Source organism: Polistes fuscatus, unplaced genomic scaffold, assembly GCF_010416935.1.
Source record: "Polistes fuscatus isolate 324 unplaced genomic scaffold, CU_Pfus_HIC Scaffold9, whole genome shotgun sequence".
Lineage (NCBI taxonomy): Eukaryota > Metazoa > Arthropoda > Insecta > Hymenoptera > Vespidae > Polistes > Polistes fuscatus.
This window is the reverse complement of record NW_025113173.1, coordinates 3,139,082-3,155,354: the sequence shown is the minus strand read 5'-3', so window position 1 is coordinate 3,155,354 and position 16,273 is coordinate 3,139,082. Positions and strand designations below refer to the sequence as shown.

Sequence of the window (16,273 nt, the reverse complement as noted above, 5' to 3'; positions counted from 1 at the left end):
AAGAAGAGTTTACAAGATTTTAAAATGAATCCTGGCAATTTTTTTGGTATTTAAACGAGCAAACACCTCAGCTTTCTTCTATCATAACGGTAAACTTCAATAATTCTCATTTTCCATTAGTATAATGTTTATTAATTGTTTTAATATATTGGTTGTATAATTGTTCAGAGAAATGTAATCTCATTTTTCATTTCCATATACGGGTATATTACGTATACATTAACAATTATTTTAATGCACTAATGCACTTTTCTTATATTGCAGCTAAATTTTACCCTCGAAGTCCTCACTGCGCAGAAGCATTAAAATAATTACACAAAAATTAAAAGAATACTAAAATAAGAACGTTATAATCTTAAAGATTATGTATTAGATGTATGACACCCTTTATACACATGCGTAACGTTAGGAAAGTCAGATAAACAACGTTTAATAAAAGTACTTTCATAGAGGACAAGAGCTCATTTCAACGGTGGATTTCGAAGGGGACGGTACATAGATCGTATATTCCTAGCTTTTAGACAACAATAGACATTCCTATCGATTATTTAACAATTATTTTAATATTCTAATGCAATCTCTTTATATTTCAGATTGTTTAAACACATATGTACTGATTTAAACATTACATACTTATTAACATACTTTGAATATAAAATAATTTTAATGTGATATTTTTCTGGATAAAAATTTTATTATCCAAAGTCATCATTGCGCAAGGACGTTAAAACAAATGTATATTAGTTTAAACAATTTCATAAAAATGGAAGGAATGTTTAAATCAGAACGTTGCCATGTGATTAAGTTTTTAGTGTATATTGTCTTTATTTTACTCGTTTTTTTTTAAATATTAACAAGGAACGTATACATTTAACAGAAAAATAAATTAGATAACAATAATTATTAATTGGATTAATAATTAGATAATTATAATTAATAATAAAATAGATATTTAATTATTGTAATAAATAAATTATGTATGTTTTTCTGTTCTGTGTGATAAGGTTTATAGTGCATATTGTCTTTATTCTTTTCGTTATTTTTTAAATATTAACAAGATACGTGTACCTTAAATAGTAAAATAGAATAAATTTTTTATTTATTTAATAAATAAATTATCATATCAAGCTTGACTAGAGTGGTCATGAAGAAAGGCGAGTTACGTATGTGTGACGGGGCAAGCTTGTGTGCGTGAAATACATTTCTATATGGTAATTGAGAATTTCTGATTGGTCACTTATTCTGAAATAATTATCAGCCAATCAGGGCTCTTTGCTGATCATTCTTCTTTCTTTTCGCGACGTCGGTGCTGGAGATCGGACGGATGCTACGTCGTCCCGTTAATCTCAGGTAATTAAAAAATATTTTCTAATGTAAATAATTTTCCTATATACTAATCGATTCTTCTAGCAAATGACTTTCAAATGATATAATCGAAAGATTACGATAATGTCGAGGATAAAGAATATTTGCGTAGAAAAAAATTCCATGTACATTGGTATGCATTTTTCTACGCAATCATATATATCTTGTTTTACGGTATCATTTCTATAGATATCGACTTATAATGTTCAATTTTGATTGTTTGGATTAATAAAGTATATATTTCGACAATTGTTATGTTCCTATATCCTATTTTTATCTATTCGATATTTTTCTATAATAGATGGAAAAAATGGAAAATCTCAAGTAGCCATTGCTCGCAGCGGATGTCGCTACTTTCGTTTCTTTGCAGAGCTACTACACAGAGCGGCGTCCACCATTTTCTATACCTGTCAACTGTGTATGTTCCAGCGTACTGCGTCATTTCGTTTAACTCAGGTAATTGAAAAGTATTTTACACCTTCCTATCATATATCAAACGATAGCTACACACAAGATTTTCATACGTGAGTGTTTTCAAAACGAAATATTGAAAATTTCGATAGATATTTGTGAGAATATAACATCGATATATCTCGGCGTCCCTCCAAATCTCACCAATGTTACTTAACAATATTTCTTCTAATTTCCAGCTTTTTTCATGGTATCGATAATTACTACCATCTCTAATGATGCTCTAATTAATAATTTTTCATAATTATGTATTCAAAGATCGTATTTCGTATTAAATTCGATTCCTGTCACATACACATACATACAGGCATTTATGCATAAGTATAGGTAGCTCGTACACATACACTCATAAATTTGATTTTCTTTATGTTATACTAATGTGTAATCTTTTTTTTCCTTTTTTAGGTACCGAGCATTAGGAGAGTCCAGCAGGAATACATATACTCAGTCTAACAATTGTGTTTACTCTTTTTTATCTTCATATTCATCGAAGTAAGCGTTATTCTTTTTTTTAAATCATACAGAAATGTATACAAAGAGTGAGAACGAAAGTGAGAGACAGAGAGAGAGAGAGAGAGAGAGAGAGAGAGAGAGAGAGAATAAGAAAACAAAATATTCTATCTACAGGCAATAACGAATATTACGTATATTCCAGGAATTTCTCGAGGTGAAAAGAGAAGAAAGACAGCCGAAATAAAACGAAAACAAACGAAAACGGTCGAACGACAGACGCAAGGACAAAGAGTAAGTAAGAGTAAGTGCTCATTCCCCTTCCGTCCTTCAACGAGTTAAGATCTAACGAACGTGACGCGTATTAAACTATTTAATAATTTTATTTTTAACGTTATCTAATTAAAACATTCGACAACTGCTGATTAGACAACTTTTTATATCTAACAATGATTCTTTATGATAGAATATTCTTTAAAGTGTGCCATGCCTTCAGGAATGATTTACAGGGAATATTGTACTATAATATAATCTTTAGTATGTTTCAGCTTCTCAGATTTTTTCTTTTATTTTATTTTATTCGTCGTCATCCTAAGGGTAGGATACTCATCCTGCAGTCATCAATGAAGACTAAAAGTAAGTACATTTTTCTATCAAAAATGTCTATAATAACTTTAATGGTTTTTTATTACGACGATGATATTAATTGTTCTTTTTTTTTTTCTGTTTCAGAACATCATTGCAATCGAGCGCGTAGGCAATGAAGTACTCGTGTGTTGCATCGATAAAATAAAAAATAAAAGAATCGGAAAGAGTAGAATCAGTGTTGATCGTCGCATGTTAAAGTTTCGTTTGCTCGGTTAAGAAACTCCATACGTTTCTTTCATTCGGTTTAAACGTGTGCTCATCGTCATCCTAAGGGTAGGATACCCATCGTGCATTCATCACTGAAGAATAAACGTAAGTCACTTTTTATTTTAAACACTTTCTCAATAATTATAATAATTTTTTCTTACAACAATGATATTCATAATTTTGTTTTTATTTCTGTTTCAGATCATCATGGGAATATTGCAATGCTGGAAGTGTTTGTGAATTGTGTTTGTGAAGTGTTGCAAGTGTTCGTGCATTGCAATCGTGCGCGAAGCAATATACGGGAGTGTTGTATCGCTTGAATAAAATTAAAATCACGGATTAGAAGCACGTTCGTTCGTTTTCATTTCAATTCCGTCGCGTTCGCGAACAATTTTTGAAATATATATATTGAATTAACTGCGACCAAGGCAGTAATTGCATTAGAGTTTGTTCGAGTAAAGTTGTATTTTTATCTTTAAACAGTCGCACAGACTGTTCGCGTATTAGAGCCAGTGCATCAATGAAGATCTTTTTACTTGCATTGACTGTGTGCAAAGCAGTCTTTGGAAGCAGTTGTAAAATCAGTGACCGGGCGCATAATAAATTAAAATCAAACGCGAATTAGAATCAGTGTTGTTCGCCGTATAATAAAATTTCGGTTTCGCGATAAGAAACTCATCTATAGTTTCTTATTTTCGTTTATACCGCGTTTTTAGATTCACGCGAGGTGCATCGCCAAGGTGCAATTGAATTTCATCCCATTGGATTGCATTGTAAGTATCTATTTTTATTTACATTTTATTCGATTTTATTTTAATATGATTTTGGATTATATTGCAGATAACTTATCATTTTGTTCTATTTTATTTTGCAGATATGACGACGGACTTTCTACCTTATCAAAGATGTGGGATGAATTCTTCGATGGATCATTGATGGATCTTCGGTGGATCTTCGATGGATCTTCGGTGGATCTCCTTCAATACTAAATCGAGGAACTCTTCGATCGTCAGACTATAATACTTGCTTCGAAGTAGGAGTGTTTTGGAGCCATCGTAGAACTTCTTACGCAGTGAGTCAAAAAATTTAAAGTCCCTCCGGTGCTCAATCATGTCGAGGATGAAAGGTCCTTATCGGCACGAGTTACTGGTTGTAATTATTCCAATAAATTATTGACGAGCACATGAGTAATTCCTTTCTAAGAATTACTCATGAAAATTGTATATTGTATTGTATATTGTATTGTAAATTTTATATTAGTTCAGGATAGGTTTTCTTGTCTCACCGGTTAAATTCATTTAATTAATAATGCAATTAATAAATGCACTTTCTTTTTTATTACGTGTTTTGTTCGTGGTTAGTAGTGGTGAAATCGAGCATTTATTTACTCGTTTTCGTCCAGAAAAGCATGTAATAAATGTCTTACATGCATTGCTCCGTACTTAGTTTATCTAATCGCGATTAATTTTAACATATCGATACTTCGATATTATAAATAAATGAGCAAGAAGACAAACTCATTCGCGACGGATAGATTCTAGCAATTAAGTGGTGGCTCAAAGCCCAGTTCTTTTATTAGAACAGCCAACTTAATGAAAGGAGTCGTCCGAGGTTTTTTTTATATATTAATTAAAAGATATTAAAAGTTATATTAAAATATATAAAAGTTTTTATTTATCAAATAAATTGTAGAGTCCTTAGCCGTTTAGATAAATTTCTATAAAAATGTATTTATGTCTTATGTATATATGTGTTTTTAATCATATTTTTTAGATCAGGATTTTCAGCTTCTAATATACTAATCTCCCGTTTCTCCCCCCTATACTTTCTGCGTTCTCATCTATACGTGTGCCCAGGTGCTACTCGTATGGGTGAGAAACGGTTAGTATAGGTTTAGTTTTAAGTTTTTCCCCCCCATTTGGCGTCTGTCATTGCGCTAGTGATTGCACGGTGTACATTGCACATGTGTGTGCGTATTAGGTAGAGTGTTTTGTACATCGTTTCGCGATAGTTTTTAATTAATATGTACATCATTTAGTACTGAGAGCACTACTTCTATATATCACGTGTGATATGAAAAATACGCGTGTCTGTATTTTTATATTTATAATAAATATTTCTAATTTTCTTTTTTGATAATCGTTTTGCATAGTAGAGTTACTGCATTTATTTGCATAAACTTTGATATACTCGTATATCACTAGTATGCATATATACTAGTGTATACTTGTATTTTTGTTTTAGACTTTTATGCAATAATCATTAGCCTTGGCAGCCGATTACAGCAATTGGTACGTACTCCCATAAGTTTAGAAAACGTGGTTGAACTAGGGTGTCGGAGGTGCCCCGGGGCATGCTCTCTAGTTTAGGCTTTTGCACCCTGGTGGTATGTGAGAGAATCGTGGAGTGAGTGGGTGGGTATGTATATATGTTTGCTCTTTTAAAATATGGGTAATTAACAGGCAGGTAGCATACTTAGGTGTGAATGTTTATTTAATTTGTAAGTAGGTAGAGACCGGAGAAGTCGCGCGATTGTAATTTCCACTCAGGAGTGGACAAATTTCTTCTCCGGATATTATACAAAGTTTCAGCAATCCTTAGATTCATTTATCTCATTTAAATATTTCTTTTATTTTTTCCATATATTGCTGATGCTCTGTACCGCGAGATATAAATTAGTATCGACCGATTCAAAAGTCTTTGCGTTTTCTTAAAAATTAATTTTTTTTCGAAAAAGTGAAGATAGCTGAATACGTTGGATACTTGCTTAATATTAAGTATATTAACGCTTTGCTCTTTAGTAATTCCTACTGAATACTTCATTTGTTGTATATGTATAGTAAATACAAACTAGAGTAAAGATAAAAGATAAAAATGGTCGAATAAAAAAGTAAGACCATAAGATTTATGACAAAGTTCCTGCTTTTGTTTGATATTATTTAATTTTTTAAATGCAAAGTGTTAATAATAGGCTCATCGATTAGATCAAATATCTGTTGAGGCATTCGAGTAAATGTAACAGTACGATTTGTGAATTTCTTTAGGGTGCGATTGTTTAGGAAATGCATTGTAAAATGCGCTTAGAAAAAGCCTCACAGCAGCGTTTAGGGCATGAAGAAAGAAGAGGCATTTTGCCGAAGAGGCCCCCACTTAAATGTGGCTGAAGAGGGCAACTACTATTGAGGCTATTGAGTTATTTTCAAAAGTTCAACAGCAAGTTCGAACTTTTCGAAAATAGCTCTTTAGTCTATTTTTATATTTTATTATATTACATTCTTGCTCGTCATTAATTTGTAGTTGTAATTGGAGATGATGGACCATTCCATCTCCTTAGGACACCAAATTCGTGTCTATATCGTCAGAAAGATGCATATGTGTTAGTTAGAGTCAAAAATATTAAAATTTTCGTAGTATTAAATTTTGAAGCTTAAATAACGTTTGGAAAATATTACAGTTATTTTTTTTCTTGTTTCGTCTTTAAAATTTTTCATTTTTATCGTATTTTATTAAATTTGCAATTTTTCTTTCCTATATAATGCAGTTTAAAAGTATTGCATAATAATTAATAGATATGATTTTTTTTTAGTAACTTAATATTCGTGCTTTTCCTCTTTTTCTTTTTTTATATATTTTATGTAAATGTAAAATCATTCGTTTAAATCTAATTTCATTGCAACGGTAAATAGAGATTTGATAAAAATAAATAAAGAATTCAGTTGAGAGAAAAGTGCATCTGCCAATTGGACGATTTTTATGTCAGGCTATTGTATCGCTTGATTGTATGATTAATATAGTTTTCTTTTTGTTACAGGTGATCATCGTTGTATTTATCATCTACTCGTTTTGACTTTCTTCTACTTTTTAAAATATATATGTATAAAAAAGGTATTTCTGAAGGCACACACGCATTTAGACACTAAGAATTAAATATAATTATTATAAATTTTCTTACAATATAATTATATATATACTATGTATACTATCAAAGAATATTGTATTCTTTTTTAGTATTGTACCGTCATCGCGTAAAGTCGTCCACTGGTGATCCTAGTAGTAACTAAAATGAAACTGGGTAGATAAAAAAGGGGACTTGTGTGCTTCTATTTACTTCTGTATTCTTTGCACTTTACTAAAAATTACTTTTACCATCTAAGAAGCTTCCCGTGCAACTTTACTGATAGTATCCGTTTGATGTATGCTTATATACATTTAACTCCATATTCGGGTATATATTATAAAATTTGATCTATGTTAAATAATATTTCCTACAAAAGAAAAATGCTTTTCTCATTCACCTAAAAACAAAAGAAAAAAGAAAAAAATTTCAGAAAAATAAAAATGAAAAAAACTAGGGGCGACGTAATACGGTATTATTTTACAATAGGGTGTTAGATATTGGCAAAAGATGCGGCACAAATGTCTAAACTTTATTAAAACCAACAACAGTAACAATAGCAACAATAACAGCATCAGCAGCAACAACAACAACGAGAACAACAAGAAAATCGTTTCTTCCTCAATCAATTCGTAGAGTTGCATGTATATATTTTTATTTCAATTTTCTTTTCTTTTTCTTTTTGTTTTATTGAAAAATTCAGAAGGAACACACACCTGTCGCCGCCTTACGTGAATCCACGACATCACGGTAATCGAGTTTACATATTCGCATGGTAACCTTTATAGCATGCCGAACGAACATTATCCTGGAGACCTACGACATTAGTAAGACGAAAATACAAATGACGATGGCACAACCCCAGGGTAAAAAAAACACATGACCCACCATAAATATGTCATACCATATAAATGCACTTTGATAAGATCGTTCTCACGACGCTGCTACGATTGCTAAAAGCAGTGCAAGGAGGCAAGCGAGTAAAACCATGGAATATTCTGTTATAGTTATAGTAATGATGTTAGTTACATAAGGAACACGTATTTCGATCGGTCGTGCGAAATAATTCTCGTACGTTTTTAAATCAACCTCCCATACATTCCTCTCACCTTCGCGAACTGCAATAGGCCTACTGTCATCTTCCGTTTCTATTGGCTCCAACATCTTACATTCCTGTTCACCATTTTTCTTTGCTCCTCCTCCTTCTCCTTGTTCGATATTTGACTCAAATATAACATTTTTCTTCTCTACGATAAATAATTTAAGTTTATCTTTCTCCTCCTTCTTCTCTTCTTCCTTCTCCTTCTCTTTCTCTTCCTCTTTCTCCTCTTCTTCCTCCTCCCCTTTCTCTTCCTTCTCCTGTTCATTTTTGTTGTTAATTTTGTCTTCGACTTCGACAGCCAAGCAACCTTCACCTAGTTTCGCAAGTTGAATCTCCAATTCTGTCATCTCTTGCACGCTACCATTTAAACTAGCTGCAGCTATTTGTAGATCTTCCACGGCTCTGTTAAGATCGATTTCAATTTCTGATGGATGTCTAACGTTATTTTTTTTAAGATTAGGAACATCAAGCTTTTCTTTAGATACGTCGGATTCTACACTTATTGTAACAAGATCTTCTTTTTTCGAGGACATTGACATTTCATCCTTTGTCTTTTCATCTCCCTCTACTAATAATGATGACGAACGCGTGCTAGTTTCACGTGTGTTATCGCTGTCGCTTCTAAGATGGCTCGATGAATCATCTCCGAGAACAACGTCAAGGCCATCCTGTACGTGGTCAGCAACGCTGCTAAAAGCCTCTGCAATCATTTTTACATTCTCATTCGCCATACGAAGATAATAATCGAGTTTATCATCTTCAATTTCAAAAATATTTTCTTCGTCCAACTTTGAGTCAATGCATTCCTCTGTTTCATTTATCTCCTTTTTCTTAAATTCATTGGACCGTTCTTGAAGTGTACTATCAAGAAGTTCATTACGTAATTCTGTAATTAGAGGCTCTATCTCAACTTTATTTTCACGAATTGAGTTTTTGGCTTCAATTATTACTTCATCCTGCTCGTTGGTTTTTATATCTGGTTCATCCGTTCCTTTGATTATATTTACTAAGTCTTGACACAAACGACTGTAAGCAGTAAAATCTGAATCTGTATTATCTTTACCAGTTAAGGAATCATTACGAGTGGGTTTCCAAGAATCTTGATTAATGTCAACAGATGAAGTCCGCCTGGTAGCACTGAAAAAAGTTGACGTTGGCGTATCTTCTCGATTGTTTGAATTTTTATCCGACCATTGCATCGTCGTTGACGGCGAGACATAAACTCGTAGCATTTTTCTACAAGGACCAGAATCATGATGATTTCCATTTATGTCAAAATTATTTTTTGTATATTTTTCACCATACCACTTCGTATTACCTTGATCGGATAATTCGCCGTCGCTGACAACTCGTCTAAAATAATCTAACTTTTCTATAGACTTACGATTATTATCTATATTCTCGACATCATCTTTAACCTCACAGAGGCTTGGTTGTCTGTGCAAATGTATACGCTCTTGATTTATTAGCCCATAAAGATTGGCAGACAGAGATCTAACGGCTCTCTTTTTTTTAGTAGAAAATTCATTAACAGATTCATTGAAACTTTCTATTAGATTATCTACGTTATTCTTTGTTGGTGTTGTTGTGGAATCCTTTCTAAGTGTCCTGAAAGCTAAATCATCCGTAACAACATCAGGTTCACATTGTGGTATATATGGCGAACGAGGTGGATTCGATTTATTTGGCACTGTGTGCAGATAGTCGCTCTCTGTAGCAGTGGTCACTGGTCCAAGTGGTATACCAAAAGGTGGTTGAGGTTCAATAACTTTAAGAGTATTATTGGCATGATGTATACTACGAAAGACAACATCATCTTTCGTTACATCCGGCTCATCACGACGCGTTATGCCAATAGGTGTTTTTGTTTCATTAAACACATTGTCTCTACGTGAAAGCACAGGTGAAGCGATAAGGTAACTGATGTTTGAAAATGATGATTGTCCAATAATATCTGACAAAGAAGTTGGTCGTTCAACAGGATGCATTCTTCTATAGGCCATATCATCTTTCGATCTATCTGGTGAATCACAACTATCAGGTTCCACTAGTTTATCTTCAGGTTGTCCATATCGAAGACTAAATTCTTCCATGCTTCTTCTTTCAGCACGATCTAACAAATCCTCATCTCCAAGTCGTAAACTATTGTATATTGCTTCCAACTCGAAAATAGCTTCCTCAAGATTCTTCGATGATTGTTTTCTCTCTAAAGCTGCCTCTTCATCCATCTTCTTTGTCTTTTTGTTCTTTTCTTCAATATTCATTTCATTCCCATCGTTATTTGTAAGATACGAATGTTCGTTAGAGGATCGAGTATTACGTGCCGAGATTCGTCCATATATACTATTTTGTTCACAGTTCATTGATAATTGAATCTGTTTTACACTCTGATCGTATTCATTAACGTTCAAACTAAGTTGATTATTACGATTGTTCTTTCTTCTACACTTTGAAGCCTCAAGCTCATCCATTTGAAGAGATCGACATGGATTATGTTCAATTTCGTTCGAACGATTACACATCGACGTATATTTATTATTTGTATATTCTCGTGGAGAAATATTGATCTTATCGAATTCTGAAAAAAATATATTTTGTGAATCATGTTGTGTAATATTGTTAATGCATGTAATTTCTTCGCTTGAACTATATGCTCGTTTACCATCAATCCAATCGAATTTTGGATCCACGTATGTATTTGCATATCCATTAAAAAGTCTTTTTTTTTGACTTCTACCATTAAAAGGAAAAGAATAGCACGCATAAGTAGGAACACGACGAGGATCACGTGGTGGAGGATCTGGTGGATTAGATGATCTTGGCATAGATCTTTGTTCCATTATGTGATCTTTTTGACGATCAATATCCCTCACCGATGACAGTGTAAAACAATTATTTGATTCCTGTTCCACCCAACGATCAACAACAGTGTTCTTCTCATAAAAACTATTTTGATTCATATCTGTAAAATGTTTGTGAGTAGAAGAATATTCATTTTTATTACTGTACGACCAATTTTTATAAGAACCTATTGTACCTGTATTGATATTTGGAGAACTTAACACAACCGACTTGTGTATTGGAACTTGATCATTAGATTGCATCATGGTTGTTGATTGTCTTGAATGTTTTATTTGACGAGACATATCACTCGAATTAACGATAACATTATGTTGTCCTTCATTAAAACATTCAGAACTGTCTCGCTTACAATTTATTTGATTGCCATCATCTATGCTTGTTTCTTCTTTAAACAAACGTTTGATATATCGTTCTGTTCTAGCAGCTCGAGTACGTCTGTTATAAGAATTAGTTTTACAAATATTTTGCGAATGATGATCCTCTAATTGAGATTTAGTCAATGAATTATTAGAAATACGTGAATCTTCATCAGAACTACTGTTGGGACATAACTGATCTCTTTTAGCTTCTACTCGTGCTTTCATTTTATTTTTTCTTATTTTCCTTCCCATACCTTCCAAAGAACCATCGCTACTACGTGAATGTACAGAATCTACGTGTACATTAAGAGATTCCATTGATTTTTCTATATTAGTTTCAGTTAATAAATTATTAGACTTGGTCTGACGTTCACTATTAGTTTTGACTGGATGAAGTACTATATTGTCCAATTGCTTATTGATTTTGGGAGGTTTCTTCGGTTCCCTTTTACAATAAACTATTTCTTCTTCATTAGAAGAGCTGTCATCATCTCGCATAGAAGATATACGTTTGAATATTCCTCCGATAGACCACTTCTTTTCTTTCTTCTTATGAGACGTAGAAGTTATAGCATTACAAACTGGCAGACGACGGGTTGGCGGTAAAAGACCATCCATTCTAAGAATATCTTTTCCTCTTATTCTTCTTTTCTCCGTAAAGCAACTATTAGGTTCCATTTTATATTATTACACCTGAAATAAATATAAATTATTTTTAATTTTAAACAAGTAATCATACATATAAGAAAATAAACCTACATTACACAGTACTAACCTTTTACAACTATAGATCTCAAAAGAACTTTGCTAAAGTTAAATATCGAGCGTTCTGCACAGTTGTCAGAGAATAGTAAATAATCTTTGAAGGCCATGTACAATCATTGGTGGTTAGTAACAAATCGACACGTAAACTGAAGAAAGAAAAAACTATAGAAAGAAATAACTGTAATGGACACTGCATTATCGATAATGAACACCCAACTCACCTTTTACTTAATGAAACATTTTTATTTCAATTTTTCTTATATTATTTTATATTTTATCTTTTATATTTTACATACATACACGCACAAAAATTCTCAAATCATCTTGTAACACAAGAAATGTTTTATTTTCGTATCGCACTGTACATTTGGTAAATCAAAGTTTTTCTTAAATATTAATATACGACAGATCTTAATGAAATTGGAATGATCTTAAGATTGTTATATTCTGTCATTCCTCACAAAAAGACGATTAAATTTATTTGACACTTATTATTTGACACTAATTTAAGAATAAGTTAATTATAAGTACGTAATGAAAATCTGTATCAAGCAAAGTTGTCTAACACGACGACCATAAAAAGTACCCTCAAGTCGACTCTATTCGCTAATTCAGAAACAGGAGGAGGGAGTTCCTTATCAAGACCCCACCCATAACAATTCTTTTTTCCTAACCTCTCGCGCAGAATCACGCGTAGGTGCTTATACGTCATTGAAACTTAAAACGCATCTTTCTTAGTAAAACGATATAAAAATACTGATTTTATTTTATTTTTTTTTTCTTTTTTCTTTTTCTTCCCTAGGATGAATAAACTTTCTTCAAACTGTTTATATTCGTAGGAGTATTCTCTCTGTACTTGTTTATATGACATTTGAGATATATATATATATTTTATGGGTTTTTTGGGTTACGTTTATATTACATTTTATAGATTACGTTCCTTAACACAAGGTGAGAAAGGTGAACTAAAATGTATTGCTAATAAAACAAATTTGTCATCATTTTATATTTAATTTTAAGGATGTGATCAAACGAATACGTGAATGAACGATTAATTCAATAAATTGTGTTAAAATATTTAATGTATTGATTGAAGATCTTGTTTGCAATAAAAATATTATGGCTGAAGGAAATAATATAGTTCTTGAAGACGATAAGAAGTATTATTTGGAAGAAAATCAAAGGATCATCGACAGGGCCCCTTTTAGAAATTTGAAGATCGACAATGCACAAATTTTAGATACTGTTGAGGGTAGAAAAATATGTGAAAATTGTTATAGGTCGAGAAAATTTTTTTGTTATACATGTTTTACTCCTATGATCGATGAAAAATATTTTCCACGCTTGAAGGTATCTATGACAAAATTGTCTAAATATTTAACACATTGTTGACCGGTCACATGTTAATTCGTGTTTTCATGTTCAAATGTAATTAACCGGTTATGAGTTAACTCTAGCTTGCACTATCTAGCTTCTGTATAAAACTGCCAGTCAACAATGCATTAATATTTCCATATATATATATATATAATAAATAATATTAATTTTAAATTTCTTATTATTACAGCTACCTGTAAAAATAGATATTATTAAACATCGTAGAGAAATAGAAGGAAAAAGTACAGCTGTCCATGCTGCCGTATTAGCCCCTGAAGATGTAAAGATATATATTTATCCAGATTTTCCTGAAATGGTAAAGAACGAAGAGGTATGATAATATATATAGCAATACAATTCATTGTTAATCATTACATTTTGTACATATGTTAATGACATTATCCCTCAGACTGTTCTCATTTTTCCTAGCAAAACTGCTGTAAGTATCGGTAGCTTACTTGTTAAGGAAGTTAAACAAGATGGGAAAAGTTTTTTAGAAAGAATTGGAAGGAATGAATATCCAATAAAGAGAGCAATTTTTATCGATAGTACATGGCATCAAACAAAGTCGATATATAAAGATCAAAGACTTAGAGGCCTGTATAATATTTAACGATATTCTCATCCCATTACTTGAATTTATTTTAATTTGAAACTAAATATTAATTTATAGATTTAAGATGTATCATTTTAAAATCAAGAATGTCACAATTCTGGCGACACCAAAAGAAAAGCCCAAGATGGTATTTGGCAACAATAGAAGCGATTCATCAATTTTTAGTAGAACTTCATACATGTGCCTTTGATATAGTAGAATGTACATATAGAGAAGAGAATAAGGATAATTTTAAAATTGGAGAATTAAATACATCTAATGTATCTAATTCTAATCAAAAGTATGATGGCCGATATGACAATCTTTTATACTTCTTTAAATATATGTACGAAAAGATTCACACTATATATGATCATGAAAAATTATTGGCATATAAAAGACCTCTAATATAAATTATTTACATATAAATAAATATATTCAATAAATTATTCTTATATAACAATTTGAATATTTATGATTTGTTATTTTTGTATTTTTGATTTTTAAGTAGAAAGATTAAAAAGAACTCATTTTTTGTTTCTGTTAAAATATGTATTACATTATATATTACTCGTTAATTTTTTATTATTAAAATCTTAGAAGGATATAACATATACAAGCTCATATATAGTACATGGTGGTAACATTATTTTCCTGTTGCGTTTGTATTCACATTTTTAACATACCCATTACTGAAATCACACATGCTCTGAATGAAAGATAGAGTATAGCCTGATATAACTAAACAATAAACGCATGATGGAGACATTGTTACATGTTTTAATTTTTTTCATATCTGTCACTGAAGTTTCACATGCTTTGAGCAAAAGATGATGAACAACTTTAATCCCCTTAAACTTATGATTTTTATACAATTACTCTCTAATATACTTTCAATAAATTATATATCACTCATGTAACACCAGCTTCGTTTAATTTAACATTGCATATAGAATTCATTTTAATTTGAAAACTTTTCCAAACAGAAATTCTTCTATAATTATTATTTAATTTTTCAATGAGTAATCTTGTATTGGGTATATGCAGCCAATATTTTCCTAATGTAGGATTTACTAATGTTTGTGTTTCTTTTGTTGCGGATCCACTGCTTCTATCATTTGGCAGTGTCCAATGAGTTATTAAATTTACTATAATGATAGGTATATTAAATTCATTTGCTATAAATCGACATAGATTTGATAAACGATTTAAAATAAAATTCATTTCTGGCTCCTTAGAAGATTTAAAAATTATTCCTGGCAGAGAGTCAATGATTAAAGCTCTTGTACGCATATCATTCTCTTGTTTTAAAATATTTATTATATATTGCAGAATAACAAGTAATTTATTAGAATCTCGCACCAATGTAATTCTTATCTGCTCCATCGCTTTATTGATTTCCTAAAAATATATTGTTATTTTATATAAACCTATCTGAATATATATTTCATATATATAATTAACAAAATTATAAACGTTACCTCTTTGCTGTTAGTCCTATATTTCAAAATATTCTCTACTCTGGAGGCAAAAAAATCTCCTTTGGTATCAATGTACCTCACAAGACTATTAGGTAATAATACAATATTACTTGCAATTGTTAGACATAATTGTGTTTTTCCAGAGGAAGATAAACCACATACTTCATATATTTGACCAGGATTTAAACCACCGCCTAGTAAATCATCCAAACTGTAATATAATGAATTAAGAATATTTTCTATTGTTTATAAATATAATCTATTCTATTATTTACAATATAATCTTAACAAATACCTTCTTATTTTAGTGTGAACTTTATTTAGTTGTTCTAATTTCCACAAAACTGAAGGTCTTTTTATAATGCCACCAAATTTGTCTGTAAGATTTTTCTTAATGTCAATCACTTCCTGTACACATTTTTATCGTAAAATTCTATTATAATATATAAAAAATAAGAGATTTTTAAATAAAATATAAAATTTTAAACGGACCTTAAATGAAAGATTCGTAGTAGCTCTTAATTTGTCTTGATCCTCGATTATAAAATCGATTACAGTAAATATTTTTTTATGACGTAATCGTTCAATTATGCTTTCCGATAATTGAGAATGCATATTAGAATTTAACTGTTCCATTCTATAATTAAAAATAAATAAAAAAAATTAAATAGTTAAAATTTAGTACGAAGTAAAAGG

At 31.2% G+C, this 16,273-nt stretch overlaps 3 protein-coding genes and 1 long non-coding RNA gene across 5 annotated transcripts; 1 reads left to right on the top strand and 3 right to left on the bottom strand.

Moving 5' to 3' along the window:
* Window positions 1-7,547: 7,547 nt before the first annotated feature.
* Window positions 7,548-8,305, bottom strand: LOC122525620. Its single transcript, XR_006305832.1, has 2 exons — window positions 8,146-8,305; window positions 7,548-7,852 (listed from the first exon to the last, which is right to left on the bottom strand). It is a non-coding gene; the product is annotated as an uncharacterized LOC122525620 (long non-coding RNA).
* A 9-nt stretch (window positions 8,306-8,314) lies between these two features.
* Window positions 8,315-12,723, bottom strand: LOC122525556 (the record flags this gene model as incomplete). The annotated part of the gene is made up of 5 exons (XM_043648425.1): window positions 12,346-12,723; window positions 12,135-12,270; window positions 11,176-12,052; window positions 10,801-11,100; window positions 8,315-10,716 (listed from the first exon to the last, which is right to left on the bottom strand). Coding segments are annotated over exons 3-5 (3,564 nt in total), but the record flags the coding sequence as incomplete, so codon positions are not given.
* A 7-nt stretch (window positions 12,724-12,730) lies between these two features.
* On the top strand, window positions 12,731-14,540 carry LOC122525591 (tRNA-uridine aminocarboxypropyltransferase 1). 2 transcript variants are annotated; one of them, XM_043648504.1, is made up of 6 exons: window positions 12,731-12,817; window positions 12,927-13,075; window positions 13,145-13,474; window positions 13,692-13,832; window positions 13,911-14,097; window positions 14,175-14,540. In XM_043648504.1, the coding sequence occupies exons 3-6, from the start codon at window positions 13,244-13,246 to the stop codon at window positions 14,507-14,509; spliced, it is 894 nt and encodes a 297-aa protein (XP_043504439.1). In that variant the 5' UTR covers window positions 12,731-12,817; window positions 12,927-13,075; window positions 13,145-13,243; the 3' UTR covers window positions 14,510-14,540. The 2 variants fall into 2 exon arrangements, with proteins under 2 accessions (XP_043504439.1, XP_043504440.1); XM_043648505.1 differs by having other exon boundaries at window positions 12,804-12,821.
* Window positions 14,541-14,661: 121 nt separating this feature from the next.
* Window positions 14,662-16,213, bottom strand: LOC122525590 (DNA repair protein RAD51 homolog 4-like). Its single transcript, XM_043648502.1, has 4 exons — window positions 16,070-16,213; window positions 15,873-15,985; window positions 15,578-15,788; window positions 14,662-15,497 (listed from the first exon to the last, which is right to left on the bottom strand). The coding sequence occupies exons 1-4, from the start codon at window positions 16,211-16,213 to the stop codon at window positions 15,009-15,011; spliced, it is 957 nt and encodes a 318-aa protein (XP_043504437.1). The 3' UTR covers window positions 14,662-15,008.
* Window positions 16,214-16,273: the final 60 nt, after the last annotated feature.